This window comes from Gopherus flavomarginatus, chromosome 6 (assembly GCF_025201925.1).
Source record: "Gopherus flavomarginatus isolate rGopFla2 chromosome 6, rGopFla2.mat.asm, whole genome shotgun sequence".
Taxonomy (NCBI): Eukaryota; Metazoa; Chordata; order Testudines; family Testudinidae; genus Gopherus; species Gopherus flavomarginatus.
In genome coordinates, this window is record NC_066622.1 from 32,216,669 (window position 1) to 32,241,932 (window position 25,264).

At 45.4% G+C, this 25,264-nt stretch overlaps 1 protein-coding gene across 6 annotated transcripts in view; it reads right to left on the bottom strand.

Moving 5' to 3' along the window:
* Window positions 1-19,089, bottom strand: part of CAPN1 (calpain 1) — a 45,535-nt gene extending 26,446 nt beyond the window's left edge. Inside the window, exons 1-5 of one of the 6 annotated variants that reach the window (XM_050960711.1) lie at window positions 18,706-19,089; window positions 11,153-11,360; window positions 9,331-9,628; window positions 8,028-8,097; window positions 1,979-2,097 (exon numbers count right to left, since the gene is read on the bottom strand). In XM_050960711.1, the coding sequence (XP_050816668.1) occupies window positions 1,979-2,097; window positions 8,028-8,097; window positions 9,331-9,597 (456 nt within the window). In that variant the 5' untranslated portion in view covers window positions 9,598-9,628; window positions 11,153-11,360; window positions 18,706-19,089. Of the gene's footprint in view, window positions 1-1,978; window positions 2,098-8,027; window positions 8,098-9,330; window positions 9,629-9,782; window positions 9,889-11,152; window positions 11,361-18,668 lie in introns of those variants that run through there. The other 5 variants (XM_050960714.1, XM_050960713.1, XM_050960710.1 and 2 more) reach the window with 5 other exon arrangements.
* Between the last annotated feature and the right edge of the window lie 6,175 nt (window positions 19,090-25,264).

Genomic DNA, 25,264 nt, shown 5'->3' on the forward strand with positions numbered 1-25,264 from the left:
TTAAATCTCGCACTGAAATTCTTGTCAGAACTGGTAATAGCACCAAGCATTCCTGGCTCCCAGTCCTTTATTATTACAATAGCAGCTCCTGGCTTCATCTGAGATCAGGGACCCATTGTGCTAGATGTTGTACAGAGACAAAGACATAGAGGAAGTGACTTGCCCAAGGTCACATGGCAAGTCAGAGGCAGAGCCAAGAACAGAATCCAAGTTTCAAAGTCCCAATCCAGTGTCCTATCCGGTGATTCCCACTGCCACTTGTGGACCTGTGTTCAGACTGTGCTTCTGCCTACATGGGCCAAACCTAAATGCTGCTAATGTTTGTAATTTCTCTTTATTTGGTCCCCCTCGCCCCTAGCATTAGGCTTTCCTCCAACTCCACAGCATCTTCCCTCCTTTCCCAGCCTGGCACTCCCTGCACAGAATGGGAGTAACCGTGATGAATAATGAATCAGCTTTGCTACAGCAGTGAAATTCACTAGGCCTTGGGCTTTACCCCACGGCCACTGCTCAATGGTGATTAAACTGACTGGTTTACTATCCAAACAAATCTCTCTTGGTTTAGATAGAGATCACAGCAATTTTCTTCCTGCTAAATACACATGCACAGCACTACGCCCAAAAACAAACAACAGTGCAGGTAAAGCAAAAATAAATAAATAATGACATTAGTGTTAACTTTGAATTCCTGCTGAGGGTGGAGAGCTGGAACTGCAGCACGAAGGTAACCACTAGGATCATTGTCCCAACAGCCACTGGCATTGCACCAACAAGGTACAATTTCAGGTGGTGTTTAGCACTGAAAATGTGCTCAGTGCTGAACAAAAAGCAAAAAAAGTCTCTTCTGAAAGAGCCAACAATCTAACAGGCGAGAAAGAGAGAATAACTCAACCAGTATAAGCAGCTTTATACCTGTCTAACCATATCCACACCAGAAGTAGTCTGCTTTGGCTATATCAGTTTAAAACTAATACAGAAAAAATGGCCCTATATAAGTTGTTCTAAGGTCTTTGCTTACTGATGGTGACATGCTTTCTTGCTTCCTACCAGCTTCAAGACATGCATTTCTCATCTGTAACTGAGCTTTTCAGGCTGCCAGAGACCTCCCTGTTTCTAGCAGGTAACAAGTTGCTACTGATTTCTCTCTTTCCAATATCTCTTAACAAAATAAGGCCAACACCTTTCCACTCAGGTTTAGTGTTCCACCCCTGCCCGCAAAACCCCGGGGAAAGCTGGTACTACACATGATCCAATGGTTTTTATGGCTATAACTGTTAAAAGGTGCCAATTAACATGATACAAAATGGGTATCACACAGCCTGATAGGAACCTTTTTTTGGTCCACACATTATTTTCACACATACACACACTTTTCACTTGGGTATCTTTGGGAAAGATACCAATAGTCAAGTGTTATAGGGTGGGCTGGCCCTTTAAGGGGAGCTGGCCTCAGCTCTATCGGAACCTAGTTATCTGCCGTATGTGTGATGGGTTTGGCCCAGTGGTTGGCCAGGCATCATGCAATGGTAGTCGAAGGGCTGAGGCTTCCTCTAAGAGATTTTCCTGCTTCAAAGAGAGGGAGACCTTTCTGAAGAAGCACAGAATAAGCCTGGAGAGAGACCTGGGCCTTGATGCAAAGATAAAGAGGGAGAGAGACCTTCAGGGGGTATGAGGTCAAAGTGGGACAGGGAAGGAACCTGCTGGGAGTTGCCTGCTGCCATGGCAGGTAGCAAAGCCCTTAAGAAGGAACTGGGAGCTCAGGAAGGATGAATTTAACTGCTGCGTTTGGAGAAGAAGGCTGGGAGATTCTAGCTTTGAGTTAAACGGTTATTCTGTATTAAATAAACCAGACCCCAAGAGGGGAGAGTAATTCAAAAGCACCAGTTGTGGCAGTTTTACTGGGGAAGGAGGTAAACTGAGGGGGCAGCAGGGTCCAACACCAGATGAGGCGAGACTTTCTTATGTCCCAGCATCTCACCTGGAAGTGGAAGATGCCAGCATATCCATTCTGGAAGCTCTGCCCATGAGGGACCACTCGATGGAGGATGGTTTCATTCAAGGTGAGAGAAGCAATTGCAGCTAGGAGCCAGCAGTCACCTGAATGAAGGCAGAAGGAAAAGTTAATCAAAAAAGTTCAATTTGCACCAAGGATGGGAAATAACACGACCGTTTATTCAGCAGAACCTAGCTGCATTGGATCAAACAACTGCAGGGTACATGGCAGTTACATTTTATTCTCAAGAGAAAAATAAAAAGGTGTTAAGCAGCAAACATAATGGAGTGCAAGATTTCAGGTTTGTAAGTTACCGGAGCCATTTGGCAACTCAGGCATCCACTGGGAAGAAAGATATTTGCATCAACCGCACACCAATTGTACAGCTAGTTTTGGTTAGCTGCACAATTCCCCACATGAGTCAGAGCAGCCCGGGGCTCCTGCGCAGACATTCTCCTAAGCCTCCTGCTGCAAGTTCTCACACATCTTCACCCTTGTTTTCCAAGGCTGATCATTCTAAGTTTTGCAGCTGATTTGCTCTTCTCACTTATGTGGCACCAAAAATATGGCAATGCTGATGATGAATGGGATACTCTGGACTTTAGTCTGACTCAGCAAAAGTCTGATATCCACTTGGTTTTAAGATCAAAAGTGATGGAAGCCCCCTTGGATTTTTGCACTGTGGCTGTTACTCAGCAGAGATACAAATATCCAAGGTGAAGGGCATAAGAGAAACAACCATTTTGGTCCTCAAATGTACAAGTTGCCTAAAACTCATAGTTCTATGTAGATGAGAGGAGAAATTTACTTCCACTGGAGCTTCTGCCCCCTCACAGTTTGACCAGGTACCTCATAAGTTGCAGTCCCCAAGCAAGTTTATCCAGTTCTCTGTGCACTTTGCACAGTGTTTTTGCTTGAGTGTTGGGGGAGGTGAGATCCTGTGCTAGGCCAGAACTCACCACCCAGAGAAAGGGGAGCTTTAAACAACGCTTGTGATCCTAGGCTGCTCCAGAAGCTGGAGCAGCCCTTGGCATAACTGAGACAGCCTCAAGAGTCTAACATATGGCAGCCTCCTGGGGGTGCCCTATGGGCTGCAGTTCAGCTCAGAATCTATGGAGCACTACGTACTGCAGCCCCACACCTAACACACACACACCCTGCCCAGTGCCCACAGTTTTAATCCCCCTTTCCAGGGCTTGCAGGTTCCTCCCCTGGCCAGATATGGAGCTTTTAGAGCCCCTTTTATGCAGCATAAAGGGGCCAGAATGGGGGTGAGGATCTCAGCCAGCGTAGGTTTTACTTTAAGCTATGCCACTACAATTGGTTACACTTATTCAGGACCTGCTGTGGAAGACAAAGTATCAGATGACTAGTACCATCAGCAGGCCACAGAGCTCAAGGCCACTCTGCACAGCCAAGGAGACTGTAGGGAAAGGGTACAAAAATAGTGACTCTTGGCACGTCCATAGCACCCTTCATCTCAAAGTCCTTTTGAAAACATCAATAAAGCCCTGTACGTCTGTGCAGTCAGTCCTCATGGAAAAAAAGCGTCATGAAGCAGTGAAACAACTTGCTCCAGGGTTGAGCTGCAAATCAATAGCCAAGCCAGGAACAGAACCCAGGAGTCCTCTCTCGCTGCTCCTTGCTCTAACCATTAGAGCACTGCCTTAGCTAAAGAACAAGACCACAGCATGTCAGTGCCAGGAAGCATGGTCAAAGTGAAGCTTGGGAAGAGTTCACAATAAATATATATTAAAGATAACTTACAACTTATTTTTGTGCCACAAAAAAAATCCCTACGTAACACCATGGAACACCATGTGGAACTCCTTGCCATGATATCCATGAGGCTACGAGCTTAGCAGAATTTAAAAAAGGATTGGATATTTATATGGATAATGAGACTCTCCAAAGTTACAGTAGTAATTTAAAAAAAATGAAGATGGGATATTATCAATCCTCCTGCATCAGGGCATCAGCCAATCTCAAACAGGGTTAGGAAGACAGTTTCCTGAGGAGGAGGATCTCTGATCATTATGGGATTTCTTGCACCTTCCTCTGAAGCAGCTGGTGCTGGCTGCTGTCAGAGAATGGGCTAGCTGGACTCCTAGTCTAATCCAGTTTGGCAATTTCTGCGTTCCCACAGTTTGACGAGTCCAAGGCCACCATAGCAATTTGGGCTTAACTTGTGGCTTTGCTGTTCACCTTTACTGGGGACCAGAAAATTACTTAGTACCAGACTAGAAAGAGCCAGATGTGGGGCTGCAACCTTGTCTGCCAGCTCCTTACAAAGCTTTCAGTGGTCTCTGCTGGCCCACACTTGCTGCCTCCTCTGCTTCTGCACAGTCTCAGAGGGACAGTTTGAAGACAGCTTCAGTGCAGTCGCAAAGGAGCAGATGGATGAAGGCTAGCAGCAGATGGGAAGGAGTGGACAAGCAGATGAGGCGTTTTAAGTCCAAAGAATGCTATATTAGGACCCACTTTCAGAAACAGCTGTGGCAGCTGGCAACCAGCCGTGGCAGCTGGCAACCAGCCAGGTGCTGTTAATGCCATTTTCTTCCCACATCCATGCCAGTGGACATCAGAACTGCATTGTTTAATTCCCCACACACCTCTTTCCCTGCCTCCCCTCCCCCAGTGTGTTCCTGGGATATTTAAAGTTTAATGGAATTTGCACAGAGCTAGACTCCATTCCTGCTCCAACTGCCAATCTGCTGTAGGGAGGGGCATAGGACAGACATACATGCCCCCATGCTGACTGGGAGGAACTAGACTGCAGCTGTCAGGGGGCTTCCCTCATCCAGGGCAGCACTCATCCCAGGCTAGAAAAAACACAGGCAGAAGGACTGCTGCTGCCAAACTTACTGGTGAACACAGCTCATTGCAGTGTACTAAATATCCAGTTGCTATGACTCCAAAGTTTGCATCACTCCAATGCAGCTGCTGTTACACCTTCCAAATTCAGAGACTCTCCTCCCATTGAGACACACTTAAAAAAATGCGCATCATGGGAGGAAAATGCCTTTTTTGTGTTTAACTGATTGCATCTTTGCATTGTATATTGATTTAAAATGTGACTAATAGGTCTGGGAGCAATGCAGAGGCAGCGTCCAATACCGGGAAAGAGTGCAGTATTCTCCTGGAGTGGGAGCTCTACTAAACAAGCTTTGTGCCTGGGTTAGGAACATTTCACATTAATCTTAAGGCACCCCTCTTCTGGCCAAAGTTCAGAGCTAAAGTTAAGCATTAGTGCTCATAAAGCACACCAAGATCCTCAGCTGGAAGGCACCATATAAGTGCACAGTATTATTATTATATAGATGACTCCTCCACCCTCCCATCCTCTGCTTTGATGGCCCTAATCTTGCCTTTAATAGAAATAGAGTCATGCAGTAGGCGTGATTCAAACAGGCTATAGACTGGACTCAGCAGAAGAGGTTGCCGCTTACAGGAGTAGCCCATAACCCAAAAGGCCTGGAGTAAAATTTCCAAAGATGTCTAAATTCATCTTCAAATGGGATTTAGGCACTTAGAACCCTAAATCCCACTGACAGAGAGACTTGGTCTCTTAAGGTCTAAGTCACTTAGGCACTTTTGAAAAATTTCACTCTTGATTTACATACAGGTTTTGTACATATATATTTTAAACAGACATAGTTATAGCAGTACTATCCCTAGTGTGAATGCAATTATACTGGCATAATTACTCCTGAATGGAAGAGAAATAAACTATATTGATCTAAACATCTTTACACCAGTATAACTGTATAAAGCTGTACAACCTCTCGCCACACTGGGGGCAGGACAGAAAGCAGAGGGGGTTGTACAGCTTGAACTATACTGATATAGTTTGAGCAGTATAGCTTGGGCGTGTAGATGAGTCCATCTGGCTCAGCACACTATGCCCTCTGGTTTAAATTAATCCAAATTTAGCCTCCAACCTGCAGTAGTTAGAATAATCCATCCAAAGGCACAGATCAGGGGGGAAGAGATAGCTCAGTGGTTTGAGCATTGGCCTGCTAAACCCAGGGTTGTGAGTTCAGCCCTTGAGGGGGCCACTTAGGGATCTGGGGCAAAAATCAGTACTTGGTCCTGCTAGTGAAGGCAGGGGGCTGGACTCAATGACCTTTCAGGGTCCCTTCCAGCTCTGTGAGATAGGTATATCTCCAATTATAATAAATAATTATAACATAATTTGTACATTTCAAGTCCTAGGTTTCTCTAGCTCAGCAACATTCTCTCTGATCCATTTTTTGTAATTTAAAGCTGGGAAACTTAGAGAACATTACAGAGAAGAGAGAGCACATGCGCACATACCGCACCCAACGATAAAACTAAACAGAAAGTACAGTAAAGGAAACCAGACACAGAATATCACTATCTCAGCTCAGCAAACAGCAGGACCAGTCTTTCCTTTCTTCCTGTTTTAAAATCTCAAGGCTGGGGGGGTGGGGGAGAGAAAGAATCATATCTCTGTGGCATTTTTTCCTTCTCTATTATGTGTAATGTGCCAACAGTGACCTGGCCTTGAGTTGCAAAAAGGGAGATCGTTATTGAGTCAGACACATTCTTGCTGGACGAATTGCAGAGAAGGCTTAAAACCACTTGGAAAGCAATTTAGCTTGACCATATCACTAACTCTCTTTTATCCAGGGGAAATTCAGAGGGTGAGAAGTCAGTGTCAGTCCCAAATAGATTTAATTTCTTTGTAAAAATGGTACTGGGGCAGTGGCCATTCATTGTGGTGTTGCAAGAAAAAAAAAAAAAAAGAAGTAGTACAGTTTCCCCTTCTTATTCCTCCCACATTTCTCTGTGCTTAGGGAACTATGATATTTCACAGACGGGAGAAAGATGCTGTGTGTCACATTAAATCCAATCTATTGTACTATTTAAAGTTACACTTGGTGATCTGATGATTTGGACTAGCCCATTAGAAACCAGAGCTTGCAGGGAGAGAAGAACTGGGAGCATGCAGTCTCGCAGGGCTGGGAACAGCTAATAACTGCAGGAATGTGCTGCAAAGGAAGCTTGGAATTACTGAGATTTGCACAACAGGCCTCATGGCAGCCTATAATGAGGGAGAAGGGGAAAATCATGGAATATTCAAGGCCCTCTGTGCACTCATATGCCTAGTCCCTGCCCAAGACCCAGGTCCTGCATCAAGCTCCATGTGGATGGATCCTTCCGAGAGCCCCAATGAAGTTCTCAGGCGCTCCATACAGGAGTCTGCCCAGAAGGATCTCATTGTAGGATTGGGGCATAAAGGAGATGAAATTGTAAGCTTTTGAGGAAAAAGGACCACTGTTTTGTTCTAGGATGGTACAGGGCATATCACAAGCAGATCCTTGTCTGTGACTGGGGTTCCTAGGTACTTGCACAATACAATTTAATTATTTCATTAATTCGTATGGACCTAACACCCAACATAAGAATATGCAGGACAAGGATTCTCTGCTAGAACAGTGATGTTTGAATGTTATAATTGTCCCTCTATCTTATTCTTATGTTACATTCAGGTTTCCATTTTTGTGGTATCCAATGCATCATTAGCTTATTTATCCTACCAATAGCCCCGTGATGGAGGGAAATGCCATTATCCCCATTTTACTGATGTGAAAACTGAGGCACTCAGAAACTAAGCGATATGGCTACGGTCACACAGGAGGTTCATCACAGAATATGAAATTGGAGACTGGTTTCTTGAATCACAGGCTAACACCCTAAGCACTGGGCCATCCTTCCTCAAACATGGAATTCGGGGGGAGGAGGAGTTGGACATACAGATTAAAGCATATAATCTCTAAAGGCTTTATAAAAGAAGGAAGCAGGAGAGGCTAGTCATGTTTAAGAGTCTTTCAGAGGTGCACCTATTCCAGCATTCACGTGAAACCACTAAGCATAAACAAGCACGCACTTAGGAGCAACATTTCTCCATCAGCAAGAATCCAGATTCCCTTTTTCCCAGTCTCTCAACACCAGCACTAATAATAAGTGAGACCCCCCCCCTCCAAGGGGAAGCCAGCAGCATCCCTACCGAGGGCTCCCTGGCAGATGTCTGTGCGGGTGGCTCCATCAACAATGAACTGCGGGTTGGAACACATTTCCTGCAATAAAACATAGTTTGGTTTTTAAAGTTTTAGTAACTGGGATATCTGTTCTTACAATGCTATGCAGCCCAGCTAGGCAAAGCCATCGCCTTTGATCTACATTTGTTAAACCTTAAGAGTGTGGCCACTTTTTCACAATGGCAGCCCAGTGAACATTTAGGATTATGTGCATGGTAAGTATCCAAAGACTCTTAATCATCCTGGTTAGGGACAGTTTTTGAAAGAAAGATAAAGACAATTATTGTGCTAGGCTCTGTACAAACACCCAACAGTGAGGTCCTGTCCTGGTCCATGACTAGGACTCTTTAAGTGCTGCGCAATACAAATATTTTTATTGTAAATTCTTTGGAGCAGTCCTTTTGTTACATGTTGTACAGTACCTAGTGCTCTGGGGCCCTGATTCCCCACTGGGGCCTCTGGACAGTACTACAATGCAAACAACAAAAACTCCTCCTACATGCTGTGTCTCGTAATACAACCACAGGGGAGTCACTCACATTTAATAACAGGTGCTCCACATGTAGAAGGAATACAAAGACAAACATCTTCGCAAAGCATGCAGTCAGTGGAAAATCCCATTGCAGGAGGTCAGAGAGTTCGCCACTACATGCACTCAGATACTACAGTGGTAAGGCCATATAAATAGATAGATTGGCTGTTTATGGATTTTAAAGAGAGCTGGATGATTTAATGACTAGATAAGCATGCTGCAGTAAAAACTGCACAATTCACTAAGCATATTCCTCTGAAGCACCAGATATCGGCCTCTGCTACAAGTGGGATTCCAGACTTGTCTTACGAATGGTCCAATCTAGTCCAGCAAGAAGCTGGGTACCAAAGTAGATGGCTGATTGCTCTGATTTGAAACAGCAGGAGCCAGGTTACTAAGCTAGTAGCATTGATCTGACTCAACATGGCAAACCCTGGGTTCTAATTAAGCAGTTGCACTTATTAATCGTTGGAATCAGAGTGGATTGCCAGTTAAATCAGGTAAATCAATGGCTGGAACAGGAATAGTTGCCAGTTCTTTGGCTCTAACCACCAGACAACATGGATTTGAAAATTTCACCATGACAGAATTTAGGGAGGCAAACAAACAAAAAAAAAAACCCCAACTTTCCTTGTTTCATTGATTGCCCAAAGAAAAAGATTCAGGAGCGATTCTCTACATAGGACACAAACAAATACATCCCATAAGTGGTACGTGGGAAGAATTAATTCTTGCCTCACCCTGGGTCTCTTCCACTTGATTCCATAGGTTTTGGAGGAGTTTGGACCCAATTCTTTGAAGCCCAAGGAGGCGGCTGCAGGAGGGAAGGTGTCATCTCGAAAGAGGGCTCCACTCTGTAAGCATGCATTCCGAAGCTTCTCAAAGTCCTGGCCCAAGTACTTCACTGCATTCTCATGCTGCCCCAGGCCCAGATCCTTAGCCCTCTGCTTCTGGACCTGAGCAGAGACGCCTGTGCAATACACTGGAGTGATGATTTCTTCTGCCATCTTTGGCAACTATTGGTCTAAGCAAGCCCCACTGGAACAGAGAAGACAAGAACAAACAGCGTAAGTGGAGAACTGAACCTCACAACCCCTTACACAGCTTTAGCCAAACGACCGAATAGCAAACAATAGTGTGTAACCTGCTGAGCATACATAGCTGTACTAAGTCCTCACCTCCCCAGACATACCTGCTCTCAGCTGCATGTAGTTCTCACCTGCATAGATATCTTCCAACAACACTTAATTTTATATGTGTTCTCTCTCCTGCTGTGCGAAGGACCCAGCTGAAACAGACAGTTCTCTTACACTATCTATAACGACAGTAAGGCCTTATCTATGCTAGCGATCTGTACCAAGAAACGGTTGGTTTGCATAGTGCCGCTAAGGCCATATGAACACTTTACAAGCTTGGTACAGCTGTGCTGCTGTAAGATCAGTCGTGTAGCTGCGTTATGCCAATGGGAGAGAGCTCTCCCGTCGACATAATAAAACCAGCTCAATGATTAGCAGGAGCCTGTTTCCCACCGACAAACGCGCATGTGCACAGCGCTATGCTGACAAAATTTATTTAGCTCAGGGGGGTGTTTTTTACACTCCTGAGACACACAAATTTTGCCGACATAAGTGCTAGTGTAGACATGGCCTAACAAAAGTATTTAGGCAGAGCTTGTTCACATTTGGCCATTTGTGCCAGTGTCCATGCAGCATCAAGTTGTATCAGCAAAATAATGTTGCACTGTGGATAGGCATCCCAGTGTCCTTGATGCCACTTTCAGGAAAACTACCTTGTACGAAGCTGATGCTGTGTATTGTGCGGTGGATGCTGCGTAATCTGGCATGCCTCCATGCATCTCACGAAATTGTGGGGTGATGGACTCAAGACAGGAATCAAATTTCAGAGTGGTAGCCATGTTAGTCTGTATCAGCAAAAACAACAAGGAGTCCCTGTGGCACCTTAGAGACTAACAAATGTATTTGGGCATATGCTTTTGTGTGCTAAAACCCACTTCATCAGAAGCATGGAGTGGAAAATATAATAGGAACATATATATACAGAGTACGTGAAAAGATGGGGGTTGCCTCACCAATTCTAATAAGACAATCCAATTAAAGTGGGTTATCATCAGCAGGAGGAAAAAAAATCACTTTTGTAGTGGTAATCACAGTGGCCCATTTCAAACAGTTGACAGGAGTGTGATTTTTAAATGGACTCCCCCAGAAGTAAGGCTGGTATTTTCAAAGGGACACAGTCAAAGGGGCCAAAGGGAGCAGAGGCTTTCAATGGGAGTTTGAGAGCCTCAAGACTGTGGAGTTACGTTCTGAACAGCCCCAACAACTGAATGGCTGGCCAACAGGATTGAGCACACAACGTAAAATTAGATAACAACCTTTGGATTATACAAACCAATGGAGCCTGCCCATTGCATTGGCAGAATTTCATGAGTTGATTTATTATCACGTGTTTGTTTGTTTTACTTCAGCCTGGTAACAAATGCAGTGCAATTTCCAAAGTTTCCCATGAAGAGATAAAAAGGTTCTAGCAGACAAAAAGCTTTACCCTGGGAAGATCTTTAAAGACAGAAGAGGAACATAGCACTCTGGAGCGGCTGAACATTCTTCAGGTACTTCAGAATTTGTTCACACACAGAATAACCCATCCATATGATTCCAATTAGTGTGATAGAGTTGTTCATAGAACTAGCATGCAGGAAAACCCCACAGGGGATAAAATCATTGACTGTTATGCTGCCCAGCACCACCAAGTCCTGCAGGTGCAGAAATAATTACATGATAAAATACCATACCGGCAGCATTAGCAAGCCCCACAGAAAAACAGCAATCCCCACACCCACAATTAGCTCCTTTTCTGGTTACTGGCTGTGAAAAGAATATGAATCAAGAAGATTCAAGGAAAAAGGAGGGAACAAACAGGAACCACAACCCCACAGCTGGCAACCTCCTGTGGACTCAGACCAAGAGCATGGCTCTGAACTCCTGGAGGTCTCTTCAAAACCCAGCATTTCCAGGCTGCGGAGTATTTCTATCATACAATTAACCAGATCTTCAACTGGCGTCAGTCTGTGTAACTCCATTGAAGCCAATGGAGTTTGACAATATACAGTATATAGTCTTTCAGGTGCCACCGGACTCCTTGTTGTCTTTATGACAATATACAGTAGCAGCTGAGGATCTGGCCCAACATGTCTTCAGCCTGATCTTCGCTACCAGTTTTAAACCATGTTAGAAAACTATAGCACAGTCAGCTTCTGCACACTGAGGTACAGTGAAACCTCACTATAACACGACCTTTGGGGTCCAAAAATTCCATCACGTTAAATGCGGGGTCGTGGTATAGTGTGGTTTGAAACTAGTCAGTTTTTCAGTGGTCTCCAAAGCAGTGCATTGAGGTGCACCGCCTACTGCCCCTGGTGCCTAGTGCCAGGGGCGGCTCTAGGGATTTTGCCACCCCAAGCACGGCAGGCAGGCTGCCTTCAGCAGTTTGCCTGTGGATGGTCCTCTGGTCCCGCGGCCTTGGCGGACCCTCCGCAGGCACGCCTGCGGGAGGTCCGCTGAAGCCCCGGGACCAGCGGACCCTCTGCAGGCAAGCTGCAGGAGGCAGCCTGCCTGCCACCCTTGCAGCGCCAGCAGAGCGACCCCTGCGGCTTGCCACCCCAATCACGCGCTTGGCGTGCTGGGGACTGGAGCCGCCCCTGCCTAATGCCCAGCAGGGGAGAGAAGCTGCGGCTCCCCGCCTGCTGGGGACAGAGAACTCCGGGGCTGAGGCGCCGGTGCTCTCTGTCCCCAGCAGGTGCGGGACCACGGCTTCTCTCCAGCTTCAAGAGGAGACGTGGCTCCTCGCCTGCCGGGGACAGAGAACTCCGGGGCCCTGTCTTGAAGCAGGAGAGAAGCCGCAGCCCCACCCCTGCCGGGGACAGAGAGCACCGGAGAAGCTGAAGAGAAGCTGGGGCCCTGCGCCTGCTGGGGACAGAGAGCACTGGCGCCAGCAGCCTCAGAATTCTGTCCCCAGCAGGTGCGGGGCTGTAGCTTCTCTCCCTTGCCATGGTGTTGGAGACCATTGGTACAGTACCCTACTGTATTATACCTTAAAGGGAAGCCAACCTGTGATCGTATTATATGCAATTTCGCATTATGGCACGGCGCCTTATTGCAAGGTTTGACTGTACTTGGCCTAAATACTGTTTGCAACCCTGCATTGGTAACCATATTTCCCAGAGAGGTAACATGGGTGCAGTAAGCTGCTGACAAAGGTGTTTTCAAACCTGGTTTAGTGGACAAAGGCACAACAGGGATCAATACCTTTGCCAAATGCAATGGAAAAGACTAGAGACTATTGTTTAAAGAGACTATTTTTAGCAGTGTACACCCTGGAGATACTACTACTTCCTTTCTCCCAGCTGTCGTCTGTTTAGACCAGGGATCGACAACTTTTGGCCCACGCCCTGCCAGGGAAAGCCTGTGGCAGGCCGGTTTGTTTACCTCTAGCATCTGCATGTTTGGCCGATTGCAGTTCCCACTGGCTGCAGTTTGCCGTCCCAGGCCAATGGGAGCTGCCGGAAGCAACGCGGGCCGAGGGATGTGCTGTCCGCCTTTCCCACAGCCCCCACTGGCCAAGGACAGCGAACTGCAGCCAGTGGGAGGCACAATCGGCCAAACCTGCAGACGCAGCAGGTAAACAAACTGTCCCAGCCTGCCAGCAGCTTTCCCTGGTGGGACGCGGGCCAAAAGTTGCCGATCCCTGGTTTAGACTGTAAGCTCTTCAGGGCAGGGACTGTCTCTCAGTATGTATATGTAGAGCACTCAGCTAGGGTTGCCAATTTTGGTTGAACATATTCCTGGAGGTTTCATCACAAGACATAAACTTTAATTAAAGATTGATCTTTAATTTCTGGAGACTCCAGGGCAATCCTGGAGAGTTGGCAATCCCACACCCAGCTCGATGGGCCCTCACATTAGTTGAAGGGGTGGCAAACCTGAGCCTGAGAAGGAGCCAGAATTTACCAATGTACATTGCCAAAGAGCCACAGTCATACATCAACAGCCCCCAATCCGCTTCCCAGCCCCCAACAATTAGCACCTACTCCCCTCTCCCACCACAATCAGCTGTTTCATGTATGCAGGAGGTTATGGGTGGGGGGGGGAGGAATGAGAGTATGGCAGACTTAGGGGAAGGGGCCTTGGGGAAAGGGGTGGAGTGAGGGCAGGGCTTGGGCAGTGAGTACCCCCCCCCCCAGCACACTGGAAAGTTAGCATCTATAACTCCAGCCCCAGAATCAGTGCCTAGGTAAGGAGCTGCATATTAACCTCTGAAGAGCCGCATGCAGCTCCAGAATCCCAGGCTGGTCACCCCTGCTCTAGGCACTAGTGCAATCTAAACAATAAGCAAGCAGCATTCTGCAAGTACTTCTGTTCCTGATGTCATGCTGTGCATTGAGGAACTGCCCAGGCAGAAGTACTAACTCCGTTCTATGTTCTTGTTAGGCCTGGACCACATTCAACAGAGCCAGGATCTAGACTAGCTCTGTTACAGTATTCAAACATTCTTCCTTAACGTAGGGTATAAAAGTCACATTACGGACCCAACCGCTGTCGGCCAGTTTTAAACTACGCTATTCCTCTTAATGCAGTTAAACAGCTGCAAAGTGGGGCCTTTCTGATTACACTTTATTATTTGTATTATGGTAGCACCTAGAGGTTCCAGTTGACATCTGGGCCCTACTGTGCTAGACACGCAGAGTAAAAACCTGCCCCTGCTGCAGATTGTACAGTTGAAATAGAAAAAAAAAAAAAAAAAAAAAAAAGACAAACTGACGCTGGCAGGGAAAACAGGCACAGAGAGGGAAAGGGTCTTGCCCAAGGTCACACATCAAGTCAGATCACCTGCTTAGTGTTGTCAAATTATGTGCTCAGACTGCTGCCTATCCTGCTGACCAACAGCGTCTCATTGTTTCCTCCATGTCTGTATCCAGCTGTTGTTTCTTATCTTATACTTAGATTGCAAGGGGCAGGGACCATCTTTTTGTTCTGTGTTTGCACAGCACCTAGCACAGCGGAGTCCTGATCCATGACTGGGGCTCTTAGGTGCTACCACAATACAAACAAACAAACTGCAACAGAGGCAGCGGTGGGAATTGATCCCAGGTGTCCTGATTCCACACAAACCATGTCACCTCCCCCCCCCCGCCAGCCTTCTGAAGTATATGCATTAACATTAGGACAGGTCTTTCAAGTAATACTGTGCCTGAAGGAAGAAGGATAAACTCATGAGTCACCACAAAACATTTGTGCTCTCTGAAATAGACAGACACACCTTGGCCCTGGGGAGGCTGGCATAACTCAGGATCAATCTTTGCAAGTGTTTATCAGGAGGAACCAATCAATGGACCTCAGTTCAGCCAAGAACATATTTAGGCTCACTTAACTTCTACAGGCCCAGGTGAGATTTATTCACACCTAAAGTATGTTTGATTGCAAGTGACAAAAAATCAGAGCACCAATCTCCCCTCTGGTGCCTTGGAAAGCATTTACATTCAGCTGGCAGTCAGAAAAAGATTGCTTGGCTTATATTAATTTTATGGTGGGGGTTGATTGTTGTTTCCTACTGTTGCATTTTTATTGCAATACTGCCCCAATGCCCCAACCAAGACTAGGGTCTCATTGTGCTAGGGCTCATATAAACACATAGCAAGAGATATTCCCTCCTCCTTGCAGTAAATAGATTAGATAGAAATTTAGACAACATATACATTAAATGGAAAGAGGCATTCACTCATGTACATGGATCTGATGTTGTTAACCTACATGGCTACACTTACAGTTCTGCAGTGCTGGTAGTTACAGCTGTGTTCGTACAGCTGTGTAGGGCCAGCGCTGCAGTATGGCCACACTGACAGCTACCAGCGCTGCAGTGTGGCCACATTTGCAGCGCTGTTTGGAGTGGTGCATTGTGGGCAGCTATCCCAGCATTCAAGTGGCTCCAACGTGCTTTTCAAAAGAGGGGGGTGGGGTGGAATGTGACAGGGAGCGTGGGGGAGACAGAGAGACTGGATTTTTGGAGCTGACACTGTTCTCAGCTCCCTGCCTTGCAAGTTCTAAGGACTGGAAGATACAGAGCACTTACCTTCAATCATTTTAAAAGTTCTGACCCCTTCCCCCACCCCTCTCTTATTCACTAAATGCAAATTATGCACTCCTAAATAGCTGTCAGACCAGATAAGCATCTGCTCAACACGGACTTCCCCCTCCCCCTCTGCCGTGTGAGCGTGCTGTTTCTCTCTTCAAGCAAACAGCTGTGAACATTCCAAAGTAATTCCCCTGCCTGCCTCCGCTCACTCAGCAAACAGGAGCTGTGTTTGTTTTTCAAATAAGCAGTTTGGCTGAACTCTGAGCTCCCCCTTTCTTCCGGTTTGTTGTGGACAGGAATTCTGGGATACCTCCTTTTACCCCGGAGGCCAATAAAAGTGCTGGTGGTGTCCACACTTGCTGACCAGCGCTGCATCACCAGCGCTGGAATCGCTACACCCGAGGCATGACCGGGTGTACAGCCAGCGCTGCAACCAGGGAGTTGCAGCGCTGACTGTGCTTTGCAAGTGTGGCCACATCCTGAGTTGCAGCGCTGTAACCCCCTCACTAGCACTGCAACTCTCCAGTGTAGCCAAGCCCCTAGATCATCAGTAAAATTTAATCTTTTTTAATTGGTACAACTACTGAATATTTCCTATCTGCTGATTTATTGTCACACATTTCATCTGGGAACTCCCAAAATTACTCCTTTCCTTTTGGGGATGAGAAGTAACTTTCCAGCCCTCAGATTTAGTATTGAAAAGGTGAATTTTTAACCCAAGTCAGAAGTCCACAAGAGCTAAGAAGGTACAGGGATTAATGATTGAACAATCCACTTCCGCTGTGCAAGAGATCTTTGTTAAACAAATTAACCTTAAGAGCCTCCAGCTGAGTCAAACAAGTTGAGCAGAACAACCCCAGATACTCCCTGAGAATTCACACAACAGCCTAAAACCATTTACAATTTACATATTCTATCTTTTATGGTTGTTATTTGTTCCTGTAACATCAGCCAAGATCGAAGCCCCATGGTGCCAGGCATTGTCCAGACACACAGCAAGAGGCAGTCCCTTCCTAAGAGAGCTTACAAGCTAAATAAGCAAGACAGATAAAGGGCAGAATTATCCCCATTTAATTTTTCTTTACCTGTAAAGTGATTTGCCCCAGGTAATTCAGGGAATCTGTGGCTGATCTGGGGACTGAACCCAGATCTCCTGACCCCTAACTAGAAGACAATCTGTCCTCTCATCCTTCATCTTTATTGCAAGAACAATCCAGTTCAGAGGGTCTCAATCATTTTAATATTTAATACAGTTGGGTTCAAATGTCAGCTCTTTTCATTGGTACCCTGATGGCTTATTAGAAACACCAACATAGAGAAGAATGCAGGATTCACACTTGGGCCTTGAGAAGAGAGAGCCTCTTGAACTGCTCAATAGCAAATACAGAAATGATGGAGTCACCATCCAGACCCTGGTAACAATGGCTGGTGGTGGGTCTTCAGTGTCAGGAGACTTGGAGCAAACACAAACAAACCCAGAGCAGGGAGGAATATAAAATGTCCTACTCGATAGCAAAGCATACTAGTTGAATAACCAGTGATTGAATCAGGATATCAGCACCATAAAAGAGATGACTGGCCATTTTCAGTGCCTGCAAGGCAAAGGCCTCTTCAGTCCTGCTCCTGCCAGGGTTTGGCGGGTTTGGCTGAGACCTCACCATAATTCACCAATTCACACTGAAAGAGGGATGCTGCACCATTGCTAAGCCTGTCTCACCACCACCACGCAGCCCAGACGACAGCACTGCTCAAGAATTCTTTCCTTTTACATTTCTTATCTGACTGACCAAAACACACCAAAGGCCTGGAGCAGATTATTGGCAACTAGCTTTGAAGGATGAAAGAGACAATGTTCTCAGTTGGGAGAGAAAATAACATCTTCTGGGGGTTTTCAAAGGAGCCAAGGGGAATTATGTTCCCAAATCCCACTGATTTCACCACTCAACTCCTTTAGGCAGGTTTGACTATTTCAGCCATGCACATTGCTGCCAAACACCAAGCCCATGCTGAGCCACATGACAGTCTCAAAGCACATCCTACTGCAAGGAACATATACTTCACAGCTGCAATTATGTATAGATGGGACTGGATTTAAGAACAACATCCCAGAACAAAGAAGTGGATGAAAGCTCCATGACTTTCCATTGGGATCAGTCTATGAATGAGACAACATCTAAAGAGAGATGGTCTGGTCTAGTAATTAGAGGATGGACCAGACTGTGCATTGCTGTCTCTCTGCCTAGCTTTCGGCAAATCACTTAACTCCCAGTGATTTAATTGAGGCTCTGGATGTAAGCACCTAACTATCTGGGGGGATGTAGACCTTATCCTCTCTACCGCCGTCATCCCACTTTACATGCAAGGAAATAAATGCACCTACCTCACCCAGGTGCTGTCAGCATTAATAAGTTAATTGTAAAATAGGAAGCTCCATGTAAGTACCAATTTCCTCCCACCCCTTTCCTTTCTTAACTTTTCCCTGACAGGGCCTGGGGCAGGCCTATTGGGACTAGTGAAAACCCCACTCCCACAAGAAGAAATGGGATAAAGATTAGCAGAGACACTTCAGATTTCCATGGTTTGGGAAGAAAGATCTGAATTTTTGCTGGAAGATTTTACTGTCAGTTTAGAGCAGGGTCAATAGCTTGGCATCATGCCCAAGTTTTCGGCAATCAAATCAATAACTACAGGGAGTACAAGTCCCCACCCCCTTAGAGATTAAAGCAGGAACTATTAAGATGGAGAGAAAAATAAACCCAAATCATTTTGATCTGTAAACCCTCCAGTGCTGGGAAAGCTGCAAAACAGGCAATAGGGTTGTGTAAGAGACCATGTCTGCCCAAACTGAAACTTGGCAAAAATGAAATTCCTCCCCAGCCCTTCACCACCGCAATTCAGCGGTTTGTAACCCCCCCCGGACGTCCGCACGCACCTCGAAGGCGGCTCGCCTCTGAAGAAAAGCAACATACCTCTCGGGAGTCGCCGACAAGGTCCTGATCCCTTTACACTCAACCAAACAAATCTTTCCTAACCAGCGAGATCGTGAATTTACCCCCTGCCTCTCCGCGGCGACTCCTCCTTTGCAGGCTCCTCCTTCGTGCCCCTGCCCACACACAAACCGCTTCTCGCAAATACGAGGGCCTGGGGCAAAACGAAAACAGGAAAGAAGAGACATTTTGGTGCAGGCAGCTCCCAGCGTCAGCCCCCCTCTCCCAGGAGCACCGCGCGCCTGGCAAACGTCGCTTTAGCGGGAGAAGGTTGGCGGGGGCAGAGGAGAGTTTGTTTATAACCCCGATGTTGCTGCACTAACGCAGCTCCGGGCACGCTCTCCCCACCTCCCCGTTGTTTCTTCTCCGCATTGCAACAGCCTCGCTGCAGTGAGAACTCACTCCCCGGAGGAAGGGAGAGCCCAGGGGTGGGCAGAGGTGAACCGACCCTACAGGGGCCTCTTTAATAACGACTACGTGCGTAGCTCTCAAAAAACTGCAGCAGAGGAAACGGAACAGGGGGAAATGGTCACAGACGCTTTTCAGCCTCCTCGCCTGAGCTTCCAGCCCCCTTAGATCTCTGCTCCTACACACGAACGCTTAGCCCCCTTCCATCCCGAGTCCTGGTACCCTAACCCTCATTTCTAAGCTCCTACCCACACCTGAGCATCCAGGTGCCATTAATCCCTGCTCCCCAGCACCTACCTCTCTGCTTCTAGTCCACAGAGACTGTCCCACACCACTGATCAACCTAGGGTGACCAGATATCACGATTTGATAGGGACAGTCCCGATATTTGGGACTTTATATACACACACACACACTCCTATTTCCCTCCACCCCCATCCCGATTTTTCACACTCCCTCTCTGGTCACCCTAAATCCACCCAACCCTGCCCCTCCATCCCTTCTCTGTGATTTTGGCTTAACACTGCAGAGAGAAACCAGCTAGAGTAACCTGTGTGCATAACCTGCCTGGCTCCCCCAGATGTACAGGAAATGCAGGGTTTCCTTACCCCACTCCTCTTCTAAACTTATTTCGGCTCTCTTGAAACAGAGCCAACCCCAAGTGCATGCCCCTGACTCGGGGCCTGCAATCAGTTCTGCTCATTGCTGAGAATCAGGAGAAGGACCCTGTGATCCTAATCACAAATTCTCCACCCCCCCCTTCCTGTTCCCTCAGGGCAGCACCTGGCAAACAGGCTGCTATGCACTCTCCTTGGCATAGGGGAGGTGGAGCTTGATGAAATAGTTGAGGAAGGTTAAATGTATCTTCATACTTCTCCTCCAGGGGTGAGCAGATACTGGACAGGGGGACAAGTGTGTGTATGTGAATTAAAAATTCAGTGTGATAGTTTTCCAGTGCTTTCCATCCCAAAGGAACTCATATAACTTTAAAGATTATATTGCTTTCTCAGGGATCACTCATTCCGGAAATGCAGCCACCACTTCAGCAGCTAACAGCAATGCCGAAAGAAGTTTGGGACAAGCAGAGCATATACAGTCTCTATATTAAACTGCATAGAGACTTCTGAGGAAAAGCATGTTGCTGTTCTTTACCAGTGTAGATTGGGCTTTGCATTTCTTCCTATTCTACAAATGAGGGAAACTGAGGCATAGTGCCAGCCTGCACAAGCACAGTAAGAACAGGGAAGGATGGGTGGTCTAGAGAATAAGGCAGTGTACTGGGAATCAGGAGATTGAGAGCTTGTCTACACTGCGAAGTGATCAACAAAACGTTTGTCTTTCACAGGTATTTAAAAAAGCCCCCCTGCAAAAGACAAAAGTTTTGCCAATGCAAGTGGCAGTGTGAACGCGGCTCTCTCCTGCTGACAAAGCTAATGCTGCTCGTGGGGCTGGAACTATTTTATCGTCAAAAGTGCTGACAAAGTACAGAAAAAGAGCATTTACACATGCTGACATTTAGCGACAAGGCTGTGTCAACACAGGCTTGTTGGTAAAAGCTGCATGGTGTAGACAAGCCCCTAGATTCTACTGTCAGCTCTGGTACTGACGCACTGTGTGCTCTTGGGCAAGTCCCTTCCCCTCTCATTCATTATTGATTTAGCTGCATGTAAGTTCTTTGCGGTAGACTGTCTCACTTTTGTCCAAGTGATGCACCTAGCACAACAGGGCCTGGATCTGTTTGAACTGGTAGGTTTTACTGTCACATAGATAACTTTTCTACATTAACTAAAGGAGCTGACTGTTTTAAAGAGTGTACTGAACATAGAGGGATCCTCCCCTAGCACAGAAAAGCAGTGCCCTTGTGCATGCATTTTATTTGTTTAGACAGCAGTGCTGAATCAAATGGTGAAAGATCTAGGCTCAAACTGACACAGGACTGACAACTTGAAGACAGCATATAGCATACATACTGAGGTTAGGAGTAGGGCTGTCAATTAATCACAGTTAACTCACGTGATTAACTCCAAAAAAATTAACTGTGATTACAAAAATTAATCACAATTAATCACACTGTTAAACACTAGAATACCAATTGACATTTAGTAAATATTTTAGATGTTTTTCTATAGTTTCAAATACATTGATTTCTATTACAACACAGAATACCAAGTGTACAGTGCTCACTTTATTTTTATTACAAACATTTGCACTGTAAAAAATGATAAAATAGAATCATAGACTATTAGGGTTGGAAGGGACCTCAGGAGGTCATCTAGTCCAACCCCCTGCTCCAAGCAGGACCAATCCCCAGATTTTTACCCCAGTTCCCTTAATGGCCCCCTCAGGGATTGAACTCACAACCCTGGGTTTAGTAGGCCAATGCTCAAACCCCTGAGCTATCCCTCCCCCCAAAATAGTTTTTTTCAATTCACCTCGTACAAGTACTGTACTACAATCTCTTTACTGTGAAAGTGTAACTTACAAATGTAGATTTTTCTTGTTACATAAAGGCATTAAAAAACAAAACAATGTTATTAGAGACTACAAGTCCACTGGGTCCTACTTCTTGTTCAGCCAATCGCTAAGATAAACAATTTTTTTTTCATTTACAGGAGATACTGCTGCCTGCTTCTTCTTTATAATGTCACCTGAAAGTGAGAACAGGCTTTCATTCTTATGGCACTTTTGTAACCAGTGTTGCAAGGTATTTACATGCCAGATATGCTGAACATTCATATGCCCCTTTGTGCTTCAGCCACCATTCCGCAGGACATGCTTCCATGCAGAGGATGCTCGCTAAAAAAATAATGAATTAATTAAATTTGTGACTGAACTTCTTGGGGGAGAACTGTATGTCCTCTACTCTGTTACCCGCATTTTGCCATATATTTCATGTTATAGCAGGCTCAGATGATGACACAGCACGTTTGTTTTAAGAACACTTTCACAACAGATTTGACAAAAGGCAAAGGTATGAATGTGAGATTTCTAAAAATAGCTACAGCACATGACCCAAGGTCTAAGAATCTGAAGTGCCTTCCAAAATCTGAGAGCGATGAGGTGTGGAGTATGCTTTTAGAAGTCTTAAAAGACCAACACTCCAATGCAGAAACTACAGAAGAACCCGAACCACCAAAAAAGAAAGTCAACCTTCTGCTGGTGGCATCTGACTCAGATAATGAAAATGAACATGCATCTGTCTGCTCTGCTTTAGATCATCATCAAGCAGAACCCATAATCAGCATGGACGCATGTCCTCTGGAATAGTGATTGAAGCATGAAGGGACATATGAATCTTTAGCACATCTGGCATGTAAATATCTAGGGACACTGGCTACAACATTGCCATGCAAACACCTGTTCTCACTTTCAGGTGACATTATAAACAAGAAGCGGGCAGCACTATCTCCTGCAAATTGTAACCAAACTTGTTTTATCTGAGCGATTGGCTGGCTGAAGCAGCACTGAGTGGATTTGTAAGCTCTAAAGTTTTACACTTTTATTTTTGAATGCATTTTTTTTTGTACATTTGTAAGTTCAACTTTCATGATAAAGAGATTGCACTACGGTACTTGTATTACGTGAAGTGGAAAATACTTTTTTTTTTTACAGTGCAAATATTTGAAATAAAATATAGTGAACACTGCACCTTATATTCTGTTGTAATTGACATCAATATATTTGAAAAATGTAGAAAACATCCAAAAATATTTAAATAAATGATATTATTGTTTAGCAGCACAATTAATCGTGATTATTTTTTTTAATCGCTTGCCAGCCCTAGTTAGATGTGAATAGGGCCTCAGTTTTGGGTTTTACCCAGCAGAGGGCAGCCTCCCACACCATATCTCTGTACAAGCATACAGGAAGAGCGTCTCATTGCTGAGTGGCCAACACCATTTACTGTAGCAGGTTGGTGCTGGAAATTCTTCAAATGCAACTCCAAACGAGCTTTCAGAGGTGGGGAAGATGAAGTGCACAGAGAGGTAGCTTGGCACCATTAGTTTGCCTGCTGCAGTTTCAGAGATAGCATTTCATGTTTGTGCAGCATTGCTGTCTGCCATGAAACTGCTACCATCTTTCATCCTAGTCCAAGCAGCCTTTCTCAGTAGTAGGTCAAAACAAAGGCTCTTCCCTCAAGGAAGAAAAATGGTACAACTCGGCTTGTTGCTAGTGAATCATAAAACATGGTGCAGGATATTAAGAAGAGGTGGGATTTTTTCCAACCCAAATTGCATTCACAGCTGGAATATGATTGAAACAATCAAGTGTTTGGGGGTTCTATGCAGGGATTTGAGCACTTTGAACATCATAGAACCATGGGATTGGAAAAGACCTTGAGAGGTCATCAAATCCTATCTCCTGTACTGAGGTCAGACAGAGTAAACCTAGGCCATCCCTTTCAGGTGTTTGTCCAACCTGTTCTTAAAACTCTCCAATGATGGAGATTCCACAATCCCCCTTGGAAGTCTCTTCCAGAACTTAACTACCTTTATAGTTGTTGGAAACTTTTTCCTATTGGCTAACCTAAGGCTATGTCTACACTGGACACCATACAGCGGTGCTACTGTAAGGTATGTAGTGTAGCTGCTCTTTGTTTCTCCAGCTGACAAAATAAAGCCACCCTCATCGAGAGACGGTATCTTTGTGGATGGGAGAGCGTCTCCTGCCAACAAAGTGTTGTACACACCAGTGCTTTTTGTTAGTATAACTTTTATCAGTCAGTGGTGTGTTTTTTTCCCCACACCCTCTACCAACAAAAGTTTTACTGATGAAAGTGCAGCGTAGACAATTTCCAGTAATGAAGATTTAAGCTAAGCCCACTACTTCTTGTCCTACCTTCAGTGGATATGGAGAACAATTTATCTCAGTTCTCTTTATGACAGCCCTTAACATATCTGAAGACTTACCAAAGGCCCTCTCAGTCTTCTTGTCTTAAGAAGAAACATGATCATTTTTTTTTAAAGAAAGGTTTTCTAAACCTTTTGTTACTTCCCTCTGCACTTCCTCCCATTTGTCCACATTTTTCCTAAAGTATGGCACCCAGAATTGTGCATAGTTTTCCAGCTGAGCAGTGATCAGAAAAGGACTGTTATCTCCTATCTGACATACAAACACTCCCTGTTAATACACCCCAGAAAAATATTAGTTTTTTTCTGTAACTGCACCAGCTTGACGACTTGGGTTTTGATCCACTATAACCCCCGAACTCCTTTTCAACAGTAGTACCACCTAGCCACTACTTCCCCATTTTGTATTGTGCATTTTATTTTTTTCTTTGCTAAGTATAGTACTTTGCATTTGTCTTTATTGACTTTAATCATCTTGCCTTCAGAGCCAATTCTCTAATCTGTTAGTCTTTGAATTCTAATCCTGTCCACCAAAATGCTTGCAACCCTTCGTAGCTTAGTGTCATCTGCAGATTTTATAAGCACACTCTCCCCTTCATTATCTAAGTCATTGTGAATGCAGAACAGAACTGATCCCTGTTGGGCGCCCACTAGATCTGGCCTCTCAATTTGATAGCAAACCTTTGATAACTAGTCTGTTTATGGTCTTTCAATCAGTTGTGCGCCCACCTTATAGTGCTTTCATCTACTTTTCTTACGAGAATGCCATGTGGGACTGTGTCAAAAGCCTCAAGAGCTGTGACAGGCACCAACATTTTTAGCAGGCCTTCTCTACACAGGCTACTATTGAGGCATGGCTCTATGAGGACACACTCTTGGACATTCCTATTCTGGAACAAATGGAGTTATTCACACATAGCTGTTCTTAATTCCATGTATAGACATACCCTTAGATTTCTACCACTAAGGTATGAGAAGGGACATGTCCCGCCCATATAACAAGTCAAAGGCAGCCTAGGAATACAGTGGCAAAACTGTCACCCTGTTTAGTGGTTAAGATTTGCATTTGCCTATTAACTGGAAATAAGGAGTTTCATGCCCCACCCAGCCATTGTCCCTACCTCCATAAGGGATGCCAGGCATCACAGTCTGAGAAAGTGCTTTGCCCTGGCTAAGATACTCTGCTAGATAGAATCTCATTGTCTTTGTGCATCCTCTATAGGCAGCTGGAGAGAGGGATGCCAAATTAAAGAAACTACCAAGCCTTGATTCCACATGAATTA